The sequence below is a fragment of the Quercus robur genome, chromosome 5 (assembly GCF_932294415.1).
Source record: "Quercus robur chromosome 5, dhQueRobu3.1, whole genome shotgun sequence".
Lineage (NCBI taxonomy): Eukaryota > Viridiplantae > Streptophyta > Magnoliopsida > Fagales > Fagaceae > Quercus > Quercus robur.
In genome coordinates, this window is record NC_065538.1 from 28,950,544 (window position 1) to 28,975,249 (window position 24,706).

Sequence of the window (24,706 nt, forward strand, 5' to 3'; positions counted from 1 at the left end):
TGTGCAAGGAGTAGACCATGGCACATTTTTGGAGTTGACATAGAAAACCATATCGAAGAGATTTGAAAGAAAATGAGAATTTGATTTCAAGTACATGAATTAGATATCACTATTATATGATTATACAAAGGCAAATATTTGGTACACACTTAATGCATACATTTTTACACACAAAAAGCCAATTGAAACTATGACATGAGGTCATAATTCCCACTCCCTACTTTAGTCCTAATAACCATCAATTCCATACACATAACCATCCATATTTCAATTGCAAAGAATGGGTAATTGTCCCACATTGCTTAAGAGAGTGTGTTGTGCGTAGTATAACTTGTCCCACCCTTCCTTATAAGTTAATGGCTTTTGAGTGGAGTTGTGGTGTACCTTTGTATTAGAACCTATTTTCCTCTCCCTTGTGTCTGTGTGTTTGTTTCTCAAAAAAAAAAAAAAAAATTGGATCTAATTACATGTTAGAAAGCAAATATACTACACAACACAAATCAATTTGTTCTTTGGAAATAAATCATTGCGCTCTCAAGTTGTAGTTACTTCTCTTCTTAAAAAAAAAAAAAAAATGGAAATGCTAACGGATACCCTTAGGACAATGGTTAACAATTTATTTAAAGAAAGTTTTTATGGAAAAAAAAAATCAAAACTTTCTTAAAATGAATTGTAAACCATTAAATAAAGTCAATCTCCTATTCTCCTCTACCTCCCAACTCACGTTCCAAATCCAAAAGAAAAGAAAATTTTATTTACCCAGCCACAACTGGATTCCACCACCATTGCCACCTAGAGAAGATGACAATAGTGGATCTTGTCAGCCACCAACTCTTATTTCGGTACACCCAAAAAAAAAAAATTCACAAGACCACCACCCATGGTCATGCAAAAAAATAATCTCAGCCCCTTCCAACACCAACAATAGTGCTTCTTGGCCACATTTGTCTACCCACAGTTGAGATAATGCATCTACCATTGTTGTCTTCTTGGCCAAATACCCATCATCCAAAAAAAAAAAAAAAACCCAAACTCACAAAGATCCTAGCCCACCCCATCAGTTCAATTTTCTCTTTTCTACATCAAAATAATAGATAAAAAGCAAAGGAGCCCACTCACTTCCAGATCTATACAATGAATTTGATTTTTGTGTGAGGAACAATCTCATATGGGTTTATGAGAAAGAATAAAAAAAATCAGAGTATTGGTTTGATCATGGAGGCTTGCAAACTCTGTTCTTTGCTATTGAGATTCACCATGGTTGTCTTCTCTAGGTAGCCACGGTGGTGGAATCATGCTGTAGCTAGGTATTTTAATGATGGTTAAGTAGTTTTGTGATTTTTTTTTCTTTCTTTTTTGTACCATGAGTTAGGAAGGAGAGTGACAGACTTCCATGTATTTTAACAATTTTGTTGATTAACATCGTTTCCAAATCACTTTAGAAACTCGAGTATTAGAGACTCAAGTTTCATGTGATAGCAAAGCTAATGTGGAAAATTATCCATGTGGAACTCAAGTTCCTCAAAACAAAACCAAAAGAACATTATCACACACACCTTGGATTTTTTTTCCAAAATAACATCATTTTGCTAACAATTTCATTAGTTAGTGTGGTGGGCCTTTTTTTGTATTCTGGGTTGGCCTATTTCTTGCCGTACTGTGACCCAATAGTTCTGGGGTAGGAGAGATGGGATTGGCTCAATTGAAACTCACCTCAAGCCAACTTGTGCACAAGTAAGGACCCTTTACAAAAACCCTGGTCATGTGCCCAAGCCAAGGGGCGTTGTCACAAAAACATTATGGCAGGAGACATATAATATAACAGGATAATAAAAAGATCAACCAAGGATAATATTTAAACAACTTTGCAATAGGAAAGAGAAGTGATAATATGAGTATGGCAGAAATAAGTTAGCAACAATGAAAAGAGCAGTGTTTATGCTAAAACAGTCATGATAAAAGAGGGAAAGGGAATTGGTCTACTTAACTTAGTTCCTTGGTAGATTTAAGTCCAAGAAGAGAATCAATCTCCAATATGGGCAACCTCTAGGGTAATCCTACCGTAGAAATTACCCACTTTAGAAGAACGGACCTAAGTGGCTTATTCTTAAATCTCTTGGCTGACCAGAGGGTAGGTTGTTAAGAGGGAGAGAAGGGAGCAACCTATTGGTGCATGACTTATCACACTTTTGTTTTCTCTCGTTGTCTTTCTTTCTTTTGGTTACCCTCTCTGATTTTCCTTTTAGCTTTCTATTTCTTTCTATGCCTCTATTCTTTCTTGTTTTTTCCATCTTCCTTTGTTGTTCTATTATATTGTTGTTCACTATACACAACTGAGGCCTTTTTATACTTCCTGCTATGATAAGATTTACCATTTTACCCCTCAACTGCTTTTGGCCTGTCGTGGTTGTCTTTTCCTAGCCACCCACTGGGTTGATGGCTGCCCAACCACCACCACTACCTTGGGCTGGTTATGCCACTTTCCATTCCCAGACAAAAAGGGATTTTATTTTATTTTTCTTACTTTCTGTAGCATTCCCATCCGGATAAGGGTTGGGTGCCCTCTCTCACTAACTCATACAACATGCACCTAGTGATTCTAGCTCATCTCTCCCTCTTTTGGGTGGTATGTCATCCCAGCAGGACATTTCCCCTAAAAGATCTTTAGCGGGAATCCCAAAATAGACTTCCCCCCTTCTCCCCACCACCAGACTATACCCTCTCTTACCTCTGGCCCATGGCTCACCGCGTTTGTATTGGCTGGGTACAAGTGAGTGGTGCTTAAGCCTTGTGCGTGCTCCACTCCCATATGAGTCCATGGTTTGTCTGCCATTCATGCGTTTGCCATTGCCTGTGAGTTTTTCTAGTCTCGCTGCGTGTTTTTGCTGCTTATTTTTAACCTTTTGTGGCATGGGTGAGTCTGGGTCTTCATTCTTTGCATTTCGTTTCCTTCCTAGGCTGGATCTTGCTTGGGCACAAGCTATTTCTTCTTCAATTCGGCCCTTGTTTCCCTTTATTGCTGGTTTGTGGGCCGACTAGTATTCTTGCCACGCCACTCTATTGCTTCTACCATGTTATTACTTAACTTATGCGTGTTAGGCCTCCTTTAAGCTTGCCATGTACTTTTCCTTTATTTAGTTCACATTGCCCAATATTTCTGCTGGGTTAATTCTCATACCATTTTGGGCTTTCTTGGCCATTTTATTCATTTGGTCGTCCTCGGCCCGCTTTAGTCTTTTGGGCATCCTTGGCCCATTCCATTCTTACATTCCCATGGGCTTTTGCTAAATCTTTTAGGCTTCTCTGGCCCAATTACCATATTCTTTACTTTCTCATTTACTAATTCCTTTCTTTGGGCTCTCCCAATCCATTTTGTCTTGCTTTCCATTTCTTATAATTCTCATGAGCTTACTACTTCCTTCTCTGGGCACCCTTGGGCCCATTTGTTTTCTTTGGGGCATTTTTTTACTGTTTTATATGCCTGTGGACTATTATTCCTACCATTCAGGCTTAATGTTTTTTCTTGCTTTGCTAATTCTTCTTTTTTCACTCTTTGTTATATTGTTGGGATTTTTCTTGCCAATGGGCCTTTTCTTTTATGCCAAAATGGGCCTCAACAGTTAGCAACGTTTCCAAACTATTTAGCAATCTAGCATCTCAAGTCTCTTAGACTCAAGTTCACTGTAGCAAATCTTGTCTTAGAAACTCGAGTTCCATGTACTGGCAGAACTAAGGTGGAAAAAGTATCCATGTGGAACTTGAGTTTTAAAGACTCAAGTTCCATAAAAACATAAAACCCATAAAAAATTGGATATGGAGAGAAGAGCAAAGAAAAGCCCAGAAAGCAAAGAAAAAAAACCCACCAAGAACGGAGAGAAGAGCAAAAAAAAACCTAGTAAGCAAAGAAAAAGAGCAAAGAAAACCCAACAACTCACTTGGATACGAAGAGGAAGAGCAAAGAAAATCTCAGCAACGCATGGTTGGAGAGGAAGATCAACTTTGCTCAAGTACATCGGTCAAATTCTTCTTTTTCTTCTTCTTCTTCTTTGATCAGATCCTTCTTCTTTCTTCTTCTTCTTCACTCAGTTCACTCTTTCTTCTTTACTCTGCTCTTCACTCTGTAGTTTGTATGCTTCTTCTTTCAATTATGTGGAAATCAAGTCTTAAAGACTCGAGTTCCACGTGGATAATTTTATCGACCTTAGCTTTTAACTCTAGTGTTTAAGGCTCGATTTTTACAACTGAACTCGGTTCTCTCAAACTCAAGATGCTAGTTTCCTAAATAGTTTCGAAAACCCGCTAACTAACAAAATTGCTCCTAAAATGGTGTTAAATGGAAAAAAAAAAAAATATATCACACACCTTCATCTCCTCATGCTCATAGCTTCAGCTTCAAGTTGATTCTTCAACTCCTCACGCTCATAGCCTTAGATCTCACTTTCAATTTCTCATAGGTATTCACTCCTCACAGGTTTGTATAGTATCCTTCTAGGTCTCACCTTCAAATCCTTCTAGTCTGTGTTCACCCCTCACATAAACATCTCACTAGGAAAACCAAACTCAAACCCAACAAACGCGCTAATCGGAGCTAGCAAAACCAAATCCAACAAACACACCAATTGGAACCTGGAAAACCAAACCCAACAAATGCACCACCACCTCATCCCGATCATAAATTGCAAACTCAAACCCAATAAACTCATCCCAATCGAAACCTACCTCCAAACATAAACTACAAACCCAACAAACTCATCCTAATCAGAACCTGCAAAGAGAGGGAGAAAATTCATGGGCTTTGATTTGGGGTTTTCTCCAAGAAAGATAGGGAACGAGATTTGAGAGAGAACCTCAGTGGTGAGCTTTGCCCTTGGAGGCCTAATTTGGGCTTGACTAGAGAACAGGCTAGAGACTAGAGAGATGAAGAGAGGTTTAGAGGCAAAGAAATGGAGAAAGAAGAGAAGAAGAAATTGTTCATAAGTTTTTTGATTTTTTTTTTCTTTTGGTTTTGTTTTGTGGATTTCTAACACTCAAGTACCACTTGTATTTTTATTCCACGTCAGCTCTACTAGCACATGGAACTTGAATCTTAGAGACTTGAGTTGTTATAGTGAACTCGAGTTTAAGAGACTCAAAATTTTAGTTTTCTAAATAGTTTGGAAACGATGCCAACTAATGAAATTGTTAGCATTTTGGTGTTAAATTGCAAAAAAAAAAAAATCCTCACATAAATTCATATCCAATATTATGGTACTGCAATTAATTTCATATTCAACAAAATTCTATTAATGAAAAAGAGGACAAAATAATTGACTATTGGAGAAATAACTCTTTGGCTTTAACAAACCTGTTAGCTTCCAGAGACTGAGATTATGTTTGATAACAATTTTTATTTTCTATTTTTAAAATTTTTTTTTTTGGAAATATAAAGAAAAAACAATTTTCTTGTGTTTTTGAAATCAAAAACTTGTTTGATTAGTCAAAATTAAAAAGATAGTTTTATGAACAAAAAATAGAAAATACTAAAATATGTTGTAACTAAGATTTGAATTTCAATGCTAACTCATTAAATGAGATAAATTTATTAAATTAAATGCGTGTTTTCATTAACTTTTAAAAATTAGAAATTGAAAACAGCCTTCTGCATGTTTATAGTTTCCTTCAAAAATTGAGTTTTGAAAACAGTTTTTGTTTTTTGTCCATTTTGGGTTCCCAAACAAGTTTTTTAGTTATAAAATAGAAAATTGTTTTTAAAAACAGAAAATAAAATGAAAAAACAATTATCAAACATACCCTAATTTTTAACATTATTTGTTGTTATCTAGAATCAAATTTTATATTCTATCGTTGTGTTCATCTTTTGTCATTGTGTTTGTTAAAATTTCAAATGTAATAAAAATCTTAGAGTTTGATAATTTAGGAAATTGTGGCAAGCATCGAGTTTTGATTTTTTTTTTTTTTTTTTCATTATATACCATGTGATGTGCAGATTATTGCCTAGTTAATTATGCAAATTGGAGCCGCTTGCCTAGTTCTCACAAAAAAATAAAAAATAAAATAAAAGAGGAAAAAGACAATAATGTAAAAGAGATCTTAAAATAGATAGCAAACATGACACTAATATATCAAATATGCCCTGGTCCTAAATGCTATAGACAATTTTGTAAGTCTCACACATCCCTCATGATGTTCCAATTATGGTGCCACAGAGATTATGTGAAAAGATACGTAGTAAATGTTTTGCATGACCATTCCCAGCCCTCTTGAGCAAGATGAGCTTTCTCATAAGGAATATAACTTAAACAAGTTGAAGGAATGAAAGAATAACAATTAGCATAGGACCATCTTGCTAAGATTCTTAGCTGAGATTATTTTGCAGTAGTAAATGTCATTCTAAAGCAACTTCTAGGATCACGCTCACATAATGAAATGTAGTCAGGTATTTTGGTCACACAAAGTATTTGCTTACCAAAATCTTTCTATTATTAGGAACTATACAGGGTTCCAACTCAAATTTGATATAATTGGATTGTTAGAAAGGGAATTGATGCAAGATTTCTGCCCAAAGAAAGTTGGTCTGGTTACGGACTCTCTGGACCTCATTGATAGTTACGATTACTCTGTAACTAGTACTCAAAGTTCTAACAAGCAAACGTTCAATTTCAGTTCTAATAGTTGGTGGTGAAATACAGACAATCGTGCAGTTGAATGAATGGCAAGAAAAGTTATGATCAATCATACTTAGCCTAGCGGGCAAAGGGCACGTACGTAACTAGACCTTAAAACACCTTGGTTGGTTGCGATATAGAATCCAAAGGCAAATAGAGAATTAGCGCTAAGGTACTTGATGAGTTGTAGAATGTTGGGTAATAGCTAACTTCTAAGAATGAGAGGAAGAATTGAGAGAGAACTGAGAGTTTAAGAGAGAGAGTTATTTGATGTTTTTGCTTAATAAAGTTCGAAGGCTTAGCAGCCTTTTATACAATAATACAAGTTCTCATCAATTATTAGAGCCAAGACTAGCTTAGTCACTCTCTAATTGCCTGCAAACTTGACTGCTAACAACCTCCTAGCTCTCAAATAGCTCTCTAATTGAACACATACTGAATTAATTGTAGGCAATTAACTAAATAGTAGTACATTCATTCCTCAGGACAATGCATCACTTGCACATTCAGCATACACATCTGTAGGATCTGCTGAACAGCACATAGGGAGCATACAGCAGCACAAACAGCAAGGAGCACATGAAGTAGCAAAGGCAGCATACTGCAGTGCAGGGAGTGGACATAACACATAGATGCAGCAGGCCAAACACAGAACAGCTGCAGGTAGATATAGCAGCACAGGCAACTCATTGCATCAGGCGACACAGCAACACACAGCATACACATGCAGGCTAATACGAGGCAGCAAAGCTGGCAGCAAGGTAGCTTGCACTAGCAAGGTTCCTAACAATTAACAAACTGAAATTTTATCTATAGAATACCTTTAATTTTTGTTTTACAACTTATGGATCAATTTAAAAGTTCCAGAATACTTATTTGCAAGGAAAAAGGATTCCTAAAACAATTCTAATTAATATGCTACCATATAAGAACTCAGTTTTGATCAAAATACTCCTAAAAACTTTTCAAAACAAGAAAATTAAACCTTATTCTAGAAAATTCTTAAATACAAAAATTAGAAATAAAAATTTTCCATGACAAGCACAATGTTCTTTGTTAGACCCTTTCACTTAAAAAGAACTTGTCAACAAGTTCCAACTTCAAATTGAAAATTTCCAATCCATAGGAAAAGATATTTCGAATGCTTCACAATCATTAAATTCCTAGTAAATTTATTCTAGGGAGACGCAACTTAAAAATTTTTCACCTCATTTTTTAATTGATTCTCAACATTAACCAGCAATGAATTAATGACAAAATTAGAAGTTTGAACCCCATGAAAATCATTAACTTGTGGCATGTTGCCCATGGGATTATGTGATTTCTAAGAAGCTTTTCCATATTTTCTTCCTTGATCCTTCATGAATTTCTTGCTAAAGCTTTTTTTCAACCTCCAACTTTTTGACCTGACTTGATATCTCAGAAACTTTAGAATGAAATTCTTCTTTATTAAATTCAAGAATACGCTGGGACTACTCTTAATAATAATAAAATAAAATAAAAATTCCCATCATTTCTCAACAAATCTATGTCTCTTTAGAATTATATACATTTTCCTTTCCTCAATTCATGGCTTACCTAATAGTATATGACAAAGATCTTTTGGATCCTTGGTAATGAAATAGCAATAAATTTTATCGAGATAATTACTTACAGTGTTGTATGCAATTATAAATTTATTACCAAAACTCATTTTAGCTTATGCATCCAAATTTATGAAAGATTGAGCAAACTTTTAATTGATACACTCCTTTGGTGAGTACTATATACCTATAATAATTTCTGCAGTTCTTCCACTCTCACCATTTGTATATTAAGATTTGTGATGAATGATAGCAACTGCATGACAAAGAGAAGAAAAAAAGGCAGGTAAAGTCACTATTAATCATACTTTGCATTAGCCCAAAGAGGAGGGAGGCAGTACATCTAAGTTTTTAGTGTTAAATACCTACTTCAAGGAAATAAACCAAAACTAAATAGGAATGTCTTGGAGTGAGACATGATGGGATCAAGACAGCATAGAAGTTGTAACAAACCCATAGGGAACTCTGTTCACTTCCATGAATATTGCTCTAGAAAAAGAGGTTTTCTAATTGTTATTAATATAACTCAGAAAGCCAAGGTGTTTATAAGACTTTTTCTCAACTCCGATAGTCACTTGACTCGCCATCCCTCACATTGAAGTCCATCCTGTGACATTCTTCAGCCTTTGAGACAAGAAAAAAACATAAAGTATTGAATTAAAACTTGATAAATAGCAAGTAAATAATCCAATAACATTAAATCCGGATGGAATGCAGCTTCAAGGCTAGTGGGCTCCTTTCTTTTTGATGAATTTTGACAAAATTATTACTTCTTGATGCAAGATTATGCAAAGATGTTACTGGCAAATTGCCATTCATATGTCACCACATTGATTAAGTACTAAAGTTTTGCCTTCACATGTGTCACTACATTGATTTGAGTACTAAAGAAAGCCACAATTCAGGTTCTGATTGTCCCACAACATCTTTGAAATGATAAAAAAAAATGTTGTACAAAAACCTTTTGCATGATATCTGGATTCAATGAAGTCCAGAAAGAACGAAACATTTTATATGATGTCTAAGTTTGAGAAACCAAAATATTTTTGGGAACTCAATATGTTGGAAATGCAACCATAGCACCAGAAGAAAAATAAAAATTCAAATTTACCTGTTGTTGAATCAGAATTTAATTACTTGGGTTGAACTCAAACGAAGAGTTAAATAGCTTGATTGTCTACTGCATAAGTATTGGGCAGAAACAGATAGTAGCAAAGGGCAACCATTTATCAAATCATCCCTCCTCCTGGGGGTAAAATCCCTCTCTTTCCCTTCTCCATGGAATATTGTAATGCTTCAATCACTCAGAAAACCTGTGACGGTAAAAATCATTGAATATTGGCACATATGCTTCCAAACTCAAAAAGATAAGGATATTGCTTAAGTTGCAAATGGTAAGCTATTTAGTTCACCTTTCATGCTTTACCATATGGCATAGATTACTCAAAAGTAAGTACACTGATACGATATGCTAATATATTTTTATCATTATGAAGAGAGATTTATTTGGAGGGCCTTTTTCTGGTCAAGCTTTCTGAAAGAAACTAAAGCAACATGAGACCATTTTCTCTAATACAAGTTTCATCCTCGTGCATTTGCTTCCTCCATCATGTGAGCCTAATGGCCTGCAAATCAACCAAGCCACCACACATGCCTGACAAGTGCATCCAGTGTGAATATTGCACTAGTATAAGATATGCTTCTTCATATACTAGAGTTTGGGTTACATGAGATTGAAATAGAATAAATATTCACCACAAGATTGGTACAAGGAAAACATCTTGTGAGAAAAGATTACTAAGAAATAAAATGATATGCCTTGCACTAGAAGAGTACATAACATCTTGTGCAGTTGTTGCATGCACATCACCACTTGGCATTGATCATTGATTCTTTGATAGATAACATTGGTGGAAATTGCAAAAAATTCTGCCAATTGCACACAGCATTTTGCAATTTTAAAAGAATGAGATATATGATGACATAAGTTTGGGCAGAGAAAAATCCATACAAAATAACTGTATATAGAAATAAAAAGAATAAAAAAAATTCCCTCTCCATAACTTTCCATTCAAACATGTACTTTTTTTCTTTTGACATATGTAATCTCCTTATATTTGTTCTTAAAAACCATCAACATTTCATTAACATTGTTTTTTATTTTTTTGGGAGAGGTTCCCAGGCAATTATGCAATTAAATTCATATTTGTATCCAAATTGAAGTAAAACAGTAAGTTACTAGCGAATGGACGAGTTTTGCAATACTCACACGGAACAGAGAATGGACTTTGCCTTCAATGATCTTCTTCTTCAAGATTCAGGTGAATATTGTAGATTCTTGGGATATGAATAATCTTGGGTCCATTATCTCTTTTTTGGCAATCTTCTTTGAGAATTGGACTCTCCCTAATACACAATTCCTTCAATGGAGTTGTATGAAAAAAGTGTGGCAGTGCCTTTAGCTTAGGGCAGCCAACAATTTCCAAATACAGAAGACAGGGCATTATAGTAAAGCAATCTTCTTCTTTCAACCCCCTAATCCCATCCCATTCTTCCCACTCTTTCATGTTCCAAAATGTTAGAGATTTCAAATTTGGGAACAAGATAAGTGATGCTGTTAATCCCTTGTATTTCTTGTCTTTAAATTCTATTCCCAAAAATTCAACTCCCACCTTTTTCACACTATCTGCATTTCGTATTTCTAATGATTCAAGGAATGGAAGCTTCCCCAAAGGAGGTAGAGAATCTAAATTTTTGCAATCTATGATTTCAAGCTTTTTCAGTTTGGTTAAGGACATAATCCAATTGGGAAACATTGTGCTGCCTTCATACCAATAGATTTGTAAATGCTCTAAGTTTGGATGTGGCTCTAAGACATTGAGAATTAGTACATTATTCTCCATTCTTCTACTCTCTTCACTGGTCCCATCAAAATTTAAACGCACACGACAAAGGTGTATTTTCTCTTTGAGATGTGCATTCTCAGCCTCAACCACATCTATCACATTTCCCAACCCTTTTATCACAAGAGCTCCTTGAAGGTGGTTCAAAAGTTTCAATTCTTCGAGTTTACATCCTCCAATATCACCCCTACCACTTACAACGAATTGCTCCAATGTTCTAAGAGAACTCAATTTCCCAATACCCATTGGAAATGGCTTGGTAAAATTAATCCCATGAAGAACAAGATGTCTTAACTTAATTAGTTTACTCATCCCTTGAGGCAGTTTCTCAATGCCATGACATCTACTAACATTCAAAGTTTGTAAATTACACAAATTACATATTGATTCAGGCAATACCTTCAATTTACTGTTATAAGATATGTCAATGAATCTTAAATGTATTAATTTTTCCACCCCATCCGGAAGTTTCTCAATAGAACTACAACTCAGATTTAATGCACGTAAACATGTCAAATGTTGTAGTAAATCAGGCAGGACATGGTTAATGTTTGAGAATGAAGTCTTCAAAGGTAAGAGAGTGCGTAAATTTTTTGCCGTGTACACTGCCACAGGAAATTGTGTTTCTCCTCTAGGTGTTATTGACAAATGACGAATACTTTTGTGGAAAGAGTCTATCCCAAACTCTTTATCACCATTGACTTCAATTGAAAAGCATTCATTTTTCATTATTAATTGAGCAAAGTCATGCACTATATCATGCATTTTGCAACTTCTTATCATATCATTACACTCATCTTTTTCAAAATCTTGGAAGAAGGAACGCATGGCCAAGTTTTCAAAGTACTCTTCTCCTATAATTTTCAATTCCATGTCCATATTTTCTTCTAAGTCGAGATATCCTTGTGCCATCCACAGTTTGACCAGATCATTTGTATAAATCACATAATCTTTAGGAAAGATGGCACAATATGAGAAACATCATTTCATTGTGAAGGGTAATTCATAATAACTCAATAACAATGGTGCAAAAAGACCTTTTTCAACATCTTCTAATTTCCACAAACTACTATCTAAAACATTTTTCCATTGTTCTTTACTTTTCTTGAAGCGCATAAGACTCCCTAAAGTCCTTGCAGCAAGTGGCAAGCCTTTGCATTTCTTTGCTATTTCTCTGCCAAGGTCTTCTAGTTGCTTACATTGCTGTAGACTCTTCTCCAAAAATGCAATTTTACTGAATATCAGTCAGCAATCTTCATCAGACAGTGCCTCCAAATTGATCCTGTAGGCACTCCCCATAATTTCTGCAACTCTTTCTTTATGTGTAGTCACTAGAATTCTACTACCTTGGGCACCATATTGGAGTGCTAGTTTAAATGGCTCCCAAATTGTGTAGTCTTCAGTCCATACATCATCTAAGACAAGAAAGAACTTCTTTCCCTTGATCAAATTACAAATACTTTTTAGTAGAGTTTCCAATTCAGTATTGTTGTCGGGGGAAAGACCTCCAACTTCTTGAATGATTGCTTTGGCAACCCTAACATCATTGAAAGGTTCAGAAACACAAACCCACATTCTACTTTGAAAATGGGCCTTCACCTCATGATCATTGTAGACTAATTGGGCAAGTGTTGTTTTTCCAATACCTCCCATACCCATTAAAGATATGACATGAGGGCTTCTCTCTTCATGACCACCCTTGCCTAATAGGTTGCTTATTAGATCACACCTATCCTTATCACGACCCCATATATTAGACACATCAACAAAGGATGTACTTTTTGGTCTCTCAACTTCTTCAATGCCCCTAGACAATTCAAACCTGAAAATCTCTTTCTCTCTAACAATCTCATCTACTTTTCCATTCAATTCTTTTATCTTGTGAGCAATATCATAACGGAAAAAAAGTTGTTTTACTTGACTCAAATAACCAGAAGAGGAAGGAATGATGGAGCTTACCTTCCTCTTGAGATCAGAAATCTTATCAACTCTTCTTTCTTTCTCAATTTCTGATTTGAGTATTGCAGTGTTCCACTCATCCAACACATCCTCCACATCATAGGATACATCTTTGAGCTTATCTATCCAAAGCTTCACAGGTTTCTCTTTCACTTGTCTTTTCTCAGCATCATTGAGCACCATCTGGATTATCTGGAAATTGCTTGCAAGCTTTTGGACTTCCTCGTCAACACCCAGAACCAACTTAAACTCTTGAGTAGTGATTGAAGACAACTGCTCTAAGATGATACAAACTAGAGCCTCAGCCATGCTAAAGGTAGCAGATTGATAAGAACAAGAATAGGAGATTGTTGAACGTTTGTTGTATACTTGGAAAAACTATAGGAGAAAGTTTACATTTTGTTGTATAGTTGGAAACTATCAAGTTATGGAGGTGGCCCAGGTGGGTGTGCTAACTTAGCTCGGCTATTTTTTTTTTTTTTTTTTTTTTTTTTTTTTTTTTTTTTTTTTTTTTTTTTTTTTTTTTTTTTTTTTTTTTTTTTTTTTTTAAGAAGCATGAAATATTCATTCAACTTGAAAAGAGTTACAATAGAGAAAGCATACAAACACTTGGGAGAAAATCACAAACAATTACACACCACTCTTCTCAATGAACCCGAGAGCCCAGCAATGTTTCTGAGTTTGCATATTAACATTTTTGGGGTCTCTTTTCTTAGGCTCTAGTGGTGGGCTTAGCTAATTTACTTGTTTAGAAAACTTGCCACCTAATTTAGAAAAGCACAACCCACCTAATGCGAAGCTTTAGTAATAATATATATATAGAAAAGCACAACCCACCTAATGAAAAGCACAAAGGGGGAAGCGGACACACTGCTGAAGAGAAGGAGACGGAAGCACAGTAATATTGTAAATGGAAATAAAGTAAAGAACTTGAAAGTAAATAGCTTGAAAATAAATAACTTGAATGTAAGAACAATAATAAGGCGGTAGAATCAGTCAAGCAGTATATATCAAAATAATTTAAAGTAAATAAGAACAATAGTTCAAAATAAATGAAAGCAATTTAAAACCATCCGGTATGGCGGTAATCCGTCCAAGGTGGTGGTAGCAACAAATAAAGTAATGAACATAGAACTTGAAAATACTTCTTATTGAAAGTAGGATAAACACTTACAGTAGTAGTAGTGAATACAAGATCTCAACAGTTACAAAACTTGTACTAGTCCTAGTTACAAGGTTTGTAGGAATACAAGGCTTGTAGTGAACAAGGATGAACAAGGTTGTAAACAAGGTAGTAGTAGTAGAAGCAAGTGGGTTCTCTCTCTAAGAAGGCTAGTTCTAAGGGAAGAGAAATCAGAACTAAAACTTTGTCTCTAACTTAGCTTATGAAAAAGCCCCCAAACATAAGGGACAACCCCCCTTAAATAGGCAAAATTCGGAGTGAACAGTGTTATGAACAGTAACGGATGAACAGTAACAGTGAATAGTGATAGATGAATAGTGACAGGTGAATAGTGACTGAATAGTAAAAATTGGAATTTCTCCTCTTTTTTGACCCAATCTTGTGAGGAATCTTGTAGGATTATGGGAATCCTCCGTAGTGATCAGCAATAGCCCTACAAGTGTAGGAACAAGGCCTCATTATTGGTGTCCTTTAAAGACAAAAGAAGCCAATAAGAAAGAAGCCAACAAAAGGAACTAATAGGCATGCATTTTGTTGTCTTCACGTGAACATTAATCTTTGAGATCCTTTGGAAGCATCATAATAGTGGAAAACCAGCTTCTAGCAGTAGTAAATATTGGAGCATTGGCCATTGTGCAGGCTAGACAAATAAGAGAATCAAAATCTTCCGCAAAATCCGGAGTATTATGAACCAGTACCGGATTTTCCGCAACATATTTGTGAAGGACAATATTTTATCTTGGCTGTTGTGCAAGCCAGACAAATAAAGTATCACCAGTCTTGTAACAGTAGTAACCTCAGGAATAAACTCATTAATCAGTGGAGGTTGCATCTGATGGGTAGTCATCGTAAAGTTCCCAAGGAGGATCATCATTACATTCATGCTCATGATAGAGAACATATTGGTTACAAAATCCACAGTATAGAAGTGGCTCAAACTCTGGAGTTTTTCCCGAAGTGAGAAAACTTCTTGGATTATAGTGATCTGCTATCCGCAAATGAGGAATGGCATTAGCATAAGGTTTCGGACCAAAAACAGAAATTCTGCCTGAATTCCCCATAAAGTGATAATTCCTCCATAAATTCTGAGCAACCTCACGAATTTGATTGCTAAAATAATTACTCCAGCAGTCTGCTAGAGCCCAAGGATTTTTGAAGGATAAATAAGAGTCTCCTTCATACCATTGCCCTTGATGCGTGTATCCATTAATGAGAATGAGATGTTTTGAGGGCTGGACATTCATCCAGTTATCTCTTTCCCATTGAGGCAAAGTGCTCCAGCATCGGATCGAAACAAAAGGACTTTCAAATTTTTTAATAGCAGTCTGAATGATTTGTGGGAGCTGGCTGGTTTGGTCATGGCTTGTTAGTCTTATGAGCCTAATAAAGCCATACTCAAACATTTGGGAGAGCCAATCAGGACTCCTCATATCATCATCTGAACCATCATCATAATTGACTAGAAGGCCGGGAAACGGGTGTTTCTTTTCATACACTCTGAAACTACTTCCAAAGTGTTCTTTCCAATCAACTTGTTGAAGAATATCACTAAAATCATCTGAATTAGCAGGATCAGGAATAGCAGTTGTAACAAGTATCTTGAAATGTTCGAACCATAAGTCAGAAGACTTAAACATAGCCTTGCTTTCCAGAATACGAGATTGTATGTCTGTTGGCAAGTTGGCAAGTTGGCAATAGCACTTTTCAACAAAGATTGGGTCTTAAGACTCAATCTTGCATAATCAGTGCCCATAATAGTCTTTTTATCCCTTGAATGGATATCCTCTTTGCCAAAGAGTTGACTAGTATTAGGTTCATCTTTGATATTTGGGTGGTTAACAGGATGGCTTTCAAAAGCCTCATTTTTTGAAACAATTAAAGCAAGATCATTTTCTGAAATAGGGTTAACTTGGTGGCTCACATAAGCTTCATTTTGAGCAATAAGGTTAACAAGATGGATTTCAAGGTTTCTGAGAGTTTTTTGGAAAAGATCATGGTGGTTTCTAATAAAAGAAAATTGAAGGTTATCAAGGATGAGTTTAATAGAATTTGGTAATTCTGAACAGGTTCCATTGTGGAATTGTAGATTTTTTGACAAAACTTCTTGTAGAGCAATTAATATATCACCATTGGAGTATGTCACCTCTGCCGGGACATCTCCTTGAAGAGATGTTGATCCACTGGGTTTTACACCAGAAGATGCGCCTTCATGCATTTTAAAAGGTCGTCCCGCTGGGAACCCTTTGTTTTGAGAATAGTCCTGTGCAGGAGCTTTTCCCTTGTTTTTCCTTTCCATAATAATCCACTTACTAGTGGTATAAATATGGATATTATTATTGTCCCACTTATTAGTGGTATTTATCCACGCATTATTATCTGATTCCTGCAAAGAACCATTAATATTGTTAGGATAATGGATAGTTTTTAACATTTTGGTGTTATGAAAATTACCTTTAAAATCATCAGAATTCATTATCAGTTCTTGAATAAGTTCATTCATGGGAGAGTCTTTCTTATAAGACAGATTATCAATATCAATTTCAAACTTTGAAGCAAATTTGAATTTTACTTTCTGTCCAAATGGATCAGTAGTAATTCCATCATGTTCAACAAGAAAGGGATACAAAGCGTTAATAAATGGCAGACCAAGAATCACTTTATCAGTCATATTTTTGACAAGAACAGAAGGAATCTTGAAACAAACATTATCATGGCACACCTGAGCATTATTCAATTCATACTTAATTTTCATTTGAGAACCATTAGCAGAAACCGATCTTTCAGTGGATTTCTCAAAATATTTTAAGGGAATTAATCCTTCTTGGATACAGTTCATATCTGCACCGGAATCAATCATAGCAATAACAGTGAAATGATAATCAGGAGAAACAACAATTTTAACTTTTGTAAACCATTTTGGAGGAAATAATTTATTAACAAAAGCAAGTTGGGGATTAGTGAAAGTATCAAGAGTACCTTTATCAGAAAGAAGAGTCTGTTGACTGGAATCATTTCCATCACTGTGCTCATTTTGTTCGTTACTGGATTTATTAAGATCTTTATCAAGTTTTAGCATTGTCAATTCTTGTTTGAGATTATGGTTATCACTTTTCATGCTTTTAAATTCATGTTTTAATTCATTTATCTCTTGTTTAACAATATGAATTTCATTTTGGAGATCATTAACAGTTAGTTCTTTAGATTTCTTTTTATTAAATCTTTCCAAAGTTTCTTCAAAACTTATGGTTGATTTTGGTTTTTTACCAATTTCATCTCTTATCAAGTTTTTCTCAAACCTATCCAAATATTCTTTCTGGAGTTCGGTGTTTTGAATTTGATTTATTAGCTAAATTATCAATTTTTCATCTTCTTCACTCTTGGTGAGAGCATTAATAACATTGCAACAGGAATCTCTACAACCAATTTTAATATTAGGAGAATCAGAAGAATCATCAGCAGATTGATAGCAAGAATCAGATGAAGAAGAAAAATCATCTTCCAAAGAATCAGACGGGGTGTTTGATTCAAGGATTCTAAATAATTCTTCTTGCACATTATTATCAATGTTTAACATGTTGAACTTGTTTTTTAACTTACCAGGTTTTTCTTTACAGTCTTTACTAAAGTGTCCAAGTTTACCACAGTTAAAGCATTTACCTTTTCTTGGTCTTTGTTTAACATGTTTTTTAGAAATATTTTTCTTCTTAGCATAGAAATCATTAGGTTTAATAAAGTTATTTCTGTATTTTTTATGGCTTTTATCATGTTTTTTACTTTTTTGCCTGGAAGGAGCAATAGGAGGCAGACCATATTGTTCACAGAAATTTCCCATTTCATATTTAGCTTTTCTTTTATTCTTTAATTGGTGTTTCAACAATTTTTCATCATTGCACATATTAATACCAAGTTTTTTAATAGTACTGAAAATATCACCATAAGTTAAATTATCATAATCAATAGAATCATTTTTACCCATTAATTCTTGTTTTACCTTATGAGCAAAGATAGGAGGCAGAACGTCAATAAACTTTTCTTTCCAATAAGGCTTATGGCAATCTTTCCGGAGCATCACCCTTGAAGTAAAAACATCTTGATACCATCTGTAATCAGACATAGTTGGACAACTCAAATTATTCAAATAATCAGAAACACGGGATGAAATATTGGATGGAGTACCAACAAAATGTTTGAGAATGGTATAGATCAAGGTATTAACACCATCAGGAATACCACGACCAATACTTTCATCAAAAATAGGCAAACCTTCATCATTCTTTTTAACAGCATGTTTAATAGACTCTTTGGATTCTTCAGTGATGTATGAATCCCACCATCCACGAAGAGTACCAGAAAAACCAGTAAGAAGCAAGTTAACAATTTCAGGTTGATCAAGATCATGGTTGTTTTGATAAGCAATACCAACCATAGACATGTGACTCATTTTATTAATGATTTCCTGTTCAGACAAACCATCAATATTCCATTCATAGAGCTTATCAGCAGAGACAGAAAACTGTGTTTGAAAAGATCTCTCTTCAAACTGCATATCAGGAGGAGTAGGTTTTGGATACCAATTTTTTGTAAAAGACATGGGTTTGGAGTTCCCAACAAATCTTTTAATTTATGGGAAATCATCATCAAAGATTCTTTTTGCAGGAACAGAAGAAACAGAAGAAACAGTATTAGAATCTGTATTTTCTTCAGAAACAATTTCTTTTTTGGAAATAGTTCGAGCAGTTGGAGTACTTGTAGAAGTACCAGTACTCTCAGTTTTAATCTTTAGATTAGAAAGCATTTTGTCAACAATTTCAAGAGTCTTAGACTGAGAAGTTTTAAACATAACTTTTTCTCTTTGACTGGGTAAATCAATCAAAGGTTTCTCAGTTTTAACAGGAACAGATTTTTCAGAAACAGAAACAGATTTTTCAACAAATTTTTCTTCAATACGGTCAAGCTGTTGACCAATAATATGCAAAGATTGATTAGTAAAATTGTTTTGTTCAATAAGGCTAACAATAGGAGTTTGATCATCAGCAATTTTGAAAGGAGAGGCCTTCACTTCCTCTTCTGTCACTTCATCTTTCTTAGTAGTTATCAAAATTGAATCAAGAGGAGGATGACTAGGCCTAACAATGGTTTTATCAATCTTAACAAAATTTGATTTCTTTATCACATATAAATGTTGTTTTGAAACCTCATTATTTGGAACATAATGGTTTTCAAGAAAATCAAAAAACAAAATATGTTTTTTCAATTGATTCATCATTTCCAACCATTTTCTTTTAACACGGTCTTTATCAGCCTGAGCAAAATTATCTTGGAAATATTTTCTCTTGGTTTTGTTTGAAGCAAGCATAAATTCATTGTACAAAGAATCCCAATCAATTTCAAAATCATCATTTAAAACAGTCAAAACTCTTAATTGATTTTGGTAAACAGGAGGAGTTTCAATAGGAGAATCAAAATCAGATGGAGTAACAGAAACAGTGTCTTCCTCATCTTCATTAGCAATTTTATTGAATGAAGTGGAAGTTTCAGGTTTAGTTGAATAGTAAACAGAGCTAATTTGGGATTTATCACTTGAAATACCTTTTAGCTTTAAATCAGAGGATGTTTCCAAATTCTTTTTCAAAAATTCATTGATCTCTCGATCTCTTTTTGAAATACTTTCAGATCCAACAAAGGAATGTCTTCCTTCGTTGATCCTCAAAGGTGGATTGTTTTGAAAACTTATTTTAACAGTACCATCAAGATATTGTTGAATATGGGTGAGATCAAGCTCATCAAAAATGGGTTTAGCAGGAGGGGTTTCTTGTTCTAACAACCAATCCTTAGGAAGTTTAACATCTTGCCATTGAATCATTTTTGGAACTTGGATTTTAGCATCAGGAGTTGAACATTGAATTAACATGGTTTTACCTGAAGGTTCTCTAGGCATTATAGCACAAGGATTCATTTGAGTACCCATTAGTTTGTAATAAATGCGATAGATCAAAGCAAAAGGCTTACTACCTTCTTCCATGTGATAGCCAGATGAAGCAATATTCAAAGTTAAAGCTTTAACAATATTAGGATCATCCAAAGCAAGAGTAAGATCAGGATAACAGTTAAAATAAACAGGACCATCATACAAAGAAGCAGTGATCATACCAAGAATGCTATCTTTAAAAATCTTAAATCTAGCATCTCTTAAACACATGAGAACAGAAGCATTAATACCCTTTCAGGTAAGTGGTTTAATAGCAACTTGAACCATACCAATATGCAAATAACTGAATTTTTTAGCAGCAAGGAAGTCATTAATTTTCTTTTTAGTAAACAAACAGCATTTTTCATGAATTCTCGAAATAGAGAAAATTTGTTCAACACTTCTAGCTTTGTAAGCAAAATGAAAAGCACTTTCAACAAAACTAGTTTATAAATGGTTTTAGTATCAACTTTAGGAATAGTCCATTTACGAAAATCAGGGATCATCTCATTATCATCAATAGTGTGATCTTCTTCATTTACAATATTAGGAGGACAACTAGTCCTGGAGCTGATAGAGGAGTTGGATCTCCACAACTTATCCATACTATCCTAGGTTCAACACTCAGTTATCATGTTTTTCTCACAACCGTTGCATTTCGTAACACATACTCTAACCAACCTTATACCTCTCATGCCCTACACGCCCTCTCTTGGCTCAAACGGGCCTTACAGCTAGGTTCTAGGACTTCACTTTACGACTAGGGTGGCGCCAATGACGGTAAGAAGGGAACACAACAACGGAATATCAAGCATTCGGGTAGACAAATTTGTGGAGATGCAACGGTTGTGAGAAAAACATGATAACTGAGTGTTGAACCTAGGATAGTATGGATAAGTTGTGGAGATCCAACTCCTCTATCAGCTCCAAGACCGTGTTAAAAGAAAATGGTTGGAAATGATGAATCAATTGAAAAAACATATTTTGTTTTTTGATTTTCTTGAAAACCATTATGTTCCAAATAATGAGGTTTCAAAACAACATTTATATGTGATAAAGAAATCAAATTTTGTTAAGATTGATAAAACCATTGTTAGGTCTAGTCATCCTCCTCTTGATTCAATTTTGATAACTACTAAGAAAGATGAAGTGACAGAAGAGGAAGTGAAGGCCTCTCCTTTCAAAATTGCTGATGATCAAACTCCTATTGTTAGCCTTATTGAACAAAACAATTTTACTAATCAATCTTTGCATATTATTGGTCAACAGCTTGACCGTATTGAAGAAAAATTTGTTGAAAAATCTGTTTCTGTTTCTGAAAAATCTATTCCTGTTAAAACTGAGAAACCTTTGATTGATTTACCCAGTCAAAGAGAAAAAGTTATGTTTAAAACTTCTCAGTCTAAGACTCTTGAAATTGTTGACAAAATGCTTTCTAATCTAAAGATTAAAACTGAGAGTACTGGTACTTCTACAAGTACTCCAACTGCTCGAACTATTTCCAAAAAAGAAATTGTTTCTGAAGAAAATACAGATTCTAATACTGTTTCTTCTGTTTCTTCTGTTCCTGCAAAAAGAATCTTTGATGATGATTTCCCAGAAATTAAAAGATTTGTTGGGAACTCCAAACCCATGTCTTTTACAAAAAATTGGTATCCAAAACCTACTCCTCCTGATATGCAGTTTGAAGAGAGATCTTTTCAAACACAGTTTTCTGTCTCTGCTGATAAGCTCTATGAATGGAATATTGATGGTTTGTCTGAACAGGAAATCATTAATAAAATGAGTCACATGTCTATGGTTGGTATTGCTTATCAAAACAACCATGATCTTGATCAACCTGAAATTGTTAACTTGCTTCTTACTGGTTTTTCTGGTACTCTTCGTGGATGGTGGGATTCATACATCACTGAAGAATCCAAAGAGTCTATTAAACATGCTGTTAAAAAGAATGATGAAGGTTTGCCTATTTTTGATGAAAGTATTGGTCGTGGTATTCCTGATGGTGTTAATACCTTGATCTATACCATTCTCAAACATTTTGTTGGTACTCCATCCAATATTTCATCCCGTGTTTCTGATTATTTGAATAATTTGAGTTGTCCAACTATGTCTGATTACAGATGGTATCAAGATGTTTTTACTTCAAGGGTGATGCTCCGGAAAGATTGCCATAAGCCTTATTGGAAAGAAAAGTTTATTGACGTTCTGCCTCCTATCTTTGCTCATAAGGTAAAACAAGAATTAATGGGTAAAAATGATTCTATTGATTATGATAATTTAACTTATGGTGATATTTTCAGTACTATTAAAAAACTTGGTATTAATATGTGCAATGATGAAAAATTGTTGAAACACCAATTAAAGAATAAAAGAAAAGCTAAATATGAAATGGGAAATTTCTGTGAACAATATGGTCTGCCTCCTATTGCTCCTTCCAGGCAAAAAAGTAAAAAACATGATAAAAGCCATAAAAAATACAGAAATAACTTTATTAAACCTAATGATTTCTATGCTAAGAAGAAAAATATTTCTAAAAAACATGTTAAACAAAGACCAAGAAAAGGTAAATGCTTTAACTGTGGTAAACTTGGACACTTTAGTAAAGACTGTAAAGAAAAACCTGGTAAGTTAAAAAACAAGTTCAACATGTTAAACATTGATTATAATGTGCAAGAAGAATTATTCAGAATCCTTGAATCAAACACCCTGTCTGATTCTTTGGAAGATGATTTTTCTTCTTCATCTGATTCTTGCTATCAATCTGCTGATGATTCTTCTGATTCTCCTAATATTAAAATTGGTTGTAGAGATTCCTGTTGCAATGTTATTAATGCTCTCACCAAGAGTGAAGAAGATGAAAAATTGATAATTTAGCTAATAAATCAAATTCAAAACACCGAACTCCAGAAAGAATATTTGGATAGGTTTGAGAAAAACTTGATAAGAGATGAAATTGGTAAAAAACCAAAATCAACCATAAGTTTTGAAGAAACTTTGGAAAGATTTAATAAAAAGAAATCTAAAGAACTAACTGTTAATGATCTCCAAAATGAAATTCATATTGTTAAACAAGAGATAAATGAATTAAAACATGAATTTAAAAGCATGAAAAGTGATAACCATAATCTCAAACAAGAATTGACAATGCTAAAACTTGATAAAGATCTTAATAAATCCAGTAACGAACAAAATGAGCACAGTGATGGAAATGATTCCAGTCAACAGACTCTTCTTTCTGATAAAGGTACTCCTGATACTTTCACTAATCCCCAACTTGCTTTTGTTAATAAATTATTTCCTCCAAAATGGTTTACAAAAGTTAAAATTGTTGTTTCTCCTGATTATCATTTCACTGTTATTGCTATGATTGATTCCGGTGCAGATATGAACTGTATCCAAGAAGGATTAATTCCCTCAAAATATTTTGAGAAATCCACTGAAAGATCGGTTTCTGCTAATGGTTCTCAAATGAAAATTAAGTATGAATTGAATAATGCTCAGGTGTGCCATGATAATGTTTGTTTCAAGATTCCTTCTGTTCTTGTCAAAAATATGACTGATAAAGTGATTCTTGGTCTGCCATTTATTAACGCTTTGTATCCCTTTCTTGTTGAACATGATGGAATTACTACTGATCCATTTGGACAGAAAGTAAAATTCAAATTTGCTTCAAAGTTTGAAATTGATATTGATAATCTGTCTTATAAGAAAGACTCTCCCATGAATGAACTTGTTCAAGAACTGATAATGAATTCTGATGATTTTAAAGGTAATTTTCATAACACCAAAATGTTAAAAACTATCCATTATCCTAACAATATTAATGGTTCTTTGCAGGAATCAGATAATGATGCGTGGATAAATACCACTAATAAGTGGGACAATAATAATATCCATATTTATACCACTAGTAAGTGGATTATTATGGAAAGGAAAAACAAGGGAAAAGCTCCTGCACAGGACTATTCTCAAAACAAAGGGCTCCCAGCGGGACGACCTTTTAAAATGCATGAAGGCGCATCTTCTGGTGTAAAACCCAGTGGATCAACATCCCTTCAAGGAGATGTCCCGGCAGAGGTGACATACTCCAATGGTGATATATTAATTGCTCTACAAGAAGTTTTGTCAAAAAATCTACAATTCCACAATGGAACCTGTTCAGAATTACCAAATTCTATTAAACTCATCCTTGATAACCTTCAATTTTCTTTTATTAGAAACCACCATGATCTTTTCCAAAAAACTCTCAGAAACCTTGAAATCCATCTTGTTAACCTTATTGCTCAAAATGAAGCTTATGTGAGCCACCAAGTTAACCCTATTTCAGAAAATGATCTTGCTTTAATTGTTTCAAAAAATGAGGCTTTTGAAAGCCATCCTGTTAACCACCCAAATATCAAAGATGAACCTAATACTAGTCAACTCTTTGGCAAAGAGGATAT

The 24,706-nt window shown here is 34.4% G+C and overlaps 2 protein-coding genes across 2 annotated transcripts; both read right to left on the bottom strand.

The window, feature by feature from the left end:
- Nucleotides 1–10,542: 10,542 nt before the first annotated feature.
- On the bottom strand, nucleotides 10,543–12,063 carry LOC126728072 (putative disease resistance protein At3g14460). The gene has a single exon (XM_050433945.1). It carries the CDS (start codon nucleotides 12,061–12,063, stop codon nucleotides 10,543–10,545), a length of 1,521 nt encoding a protein of 506 aa, XP_050289902.1.
- Nucleotides 12,064–12,396: 333 nt separating this feature from the next.
- On the bottom strand, nucleotides 12,397–13,419 carry LOC126728073 (putative disease resistance protein RGA3). Its single transcript, XM_050433946.1, has one exon. The coding sequence runs from the start codon at nucleotides 13,417–13,419 to the stop codon at nucleotides 12,397–12,399; it is 1,023 nt and encodes a 340-aa protein (XP_050289903.1).
- Between the last annotated feature and the right edge of the window lie 11,287 nt (nucleotides 13,420–24,706).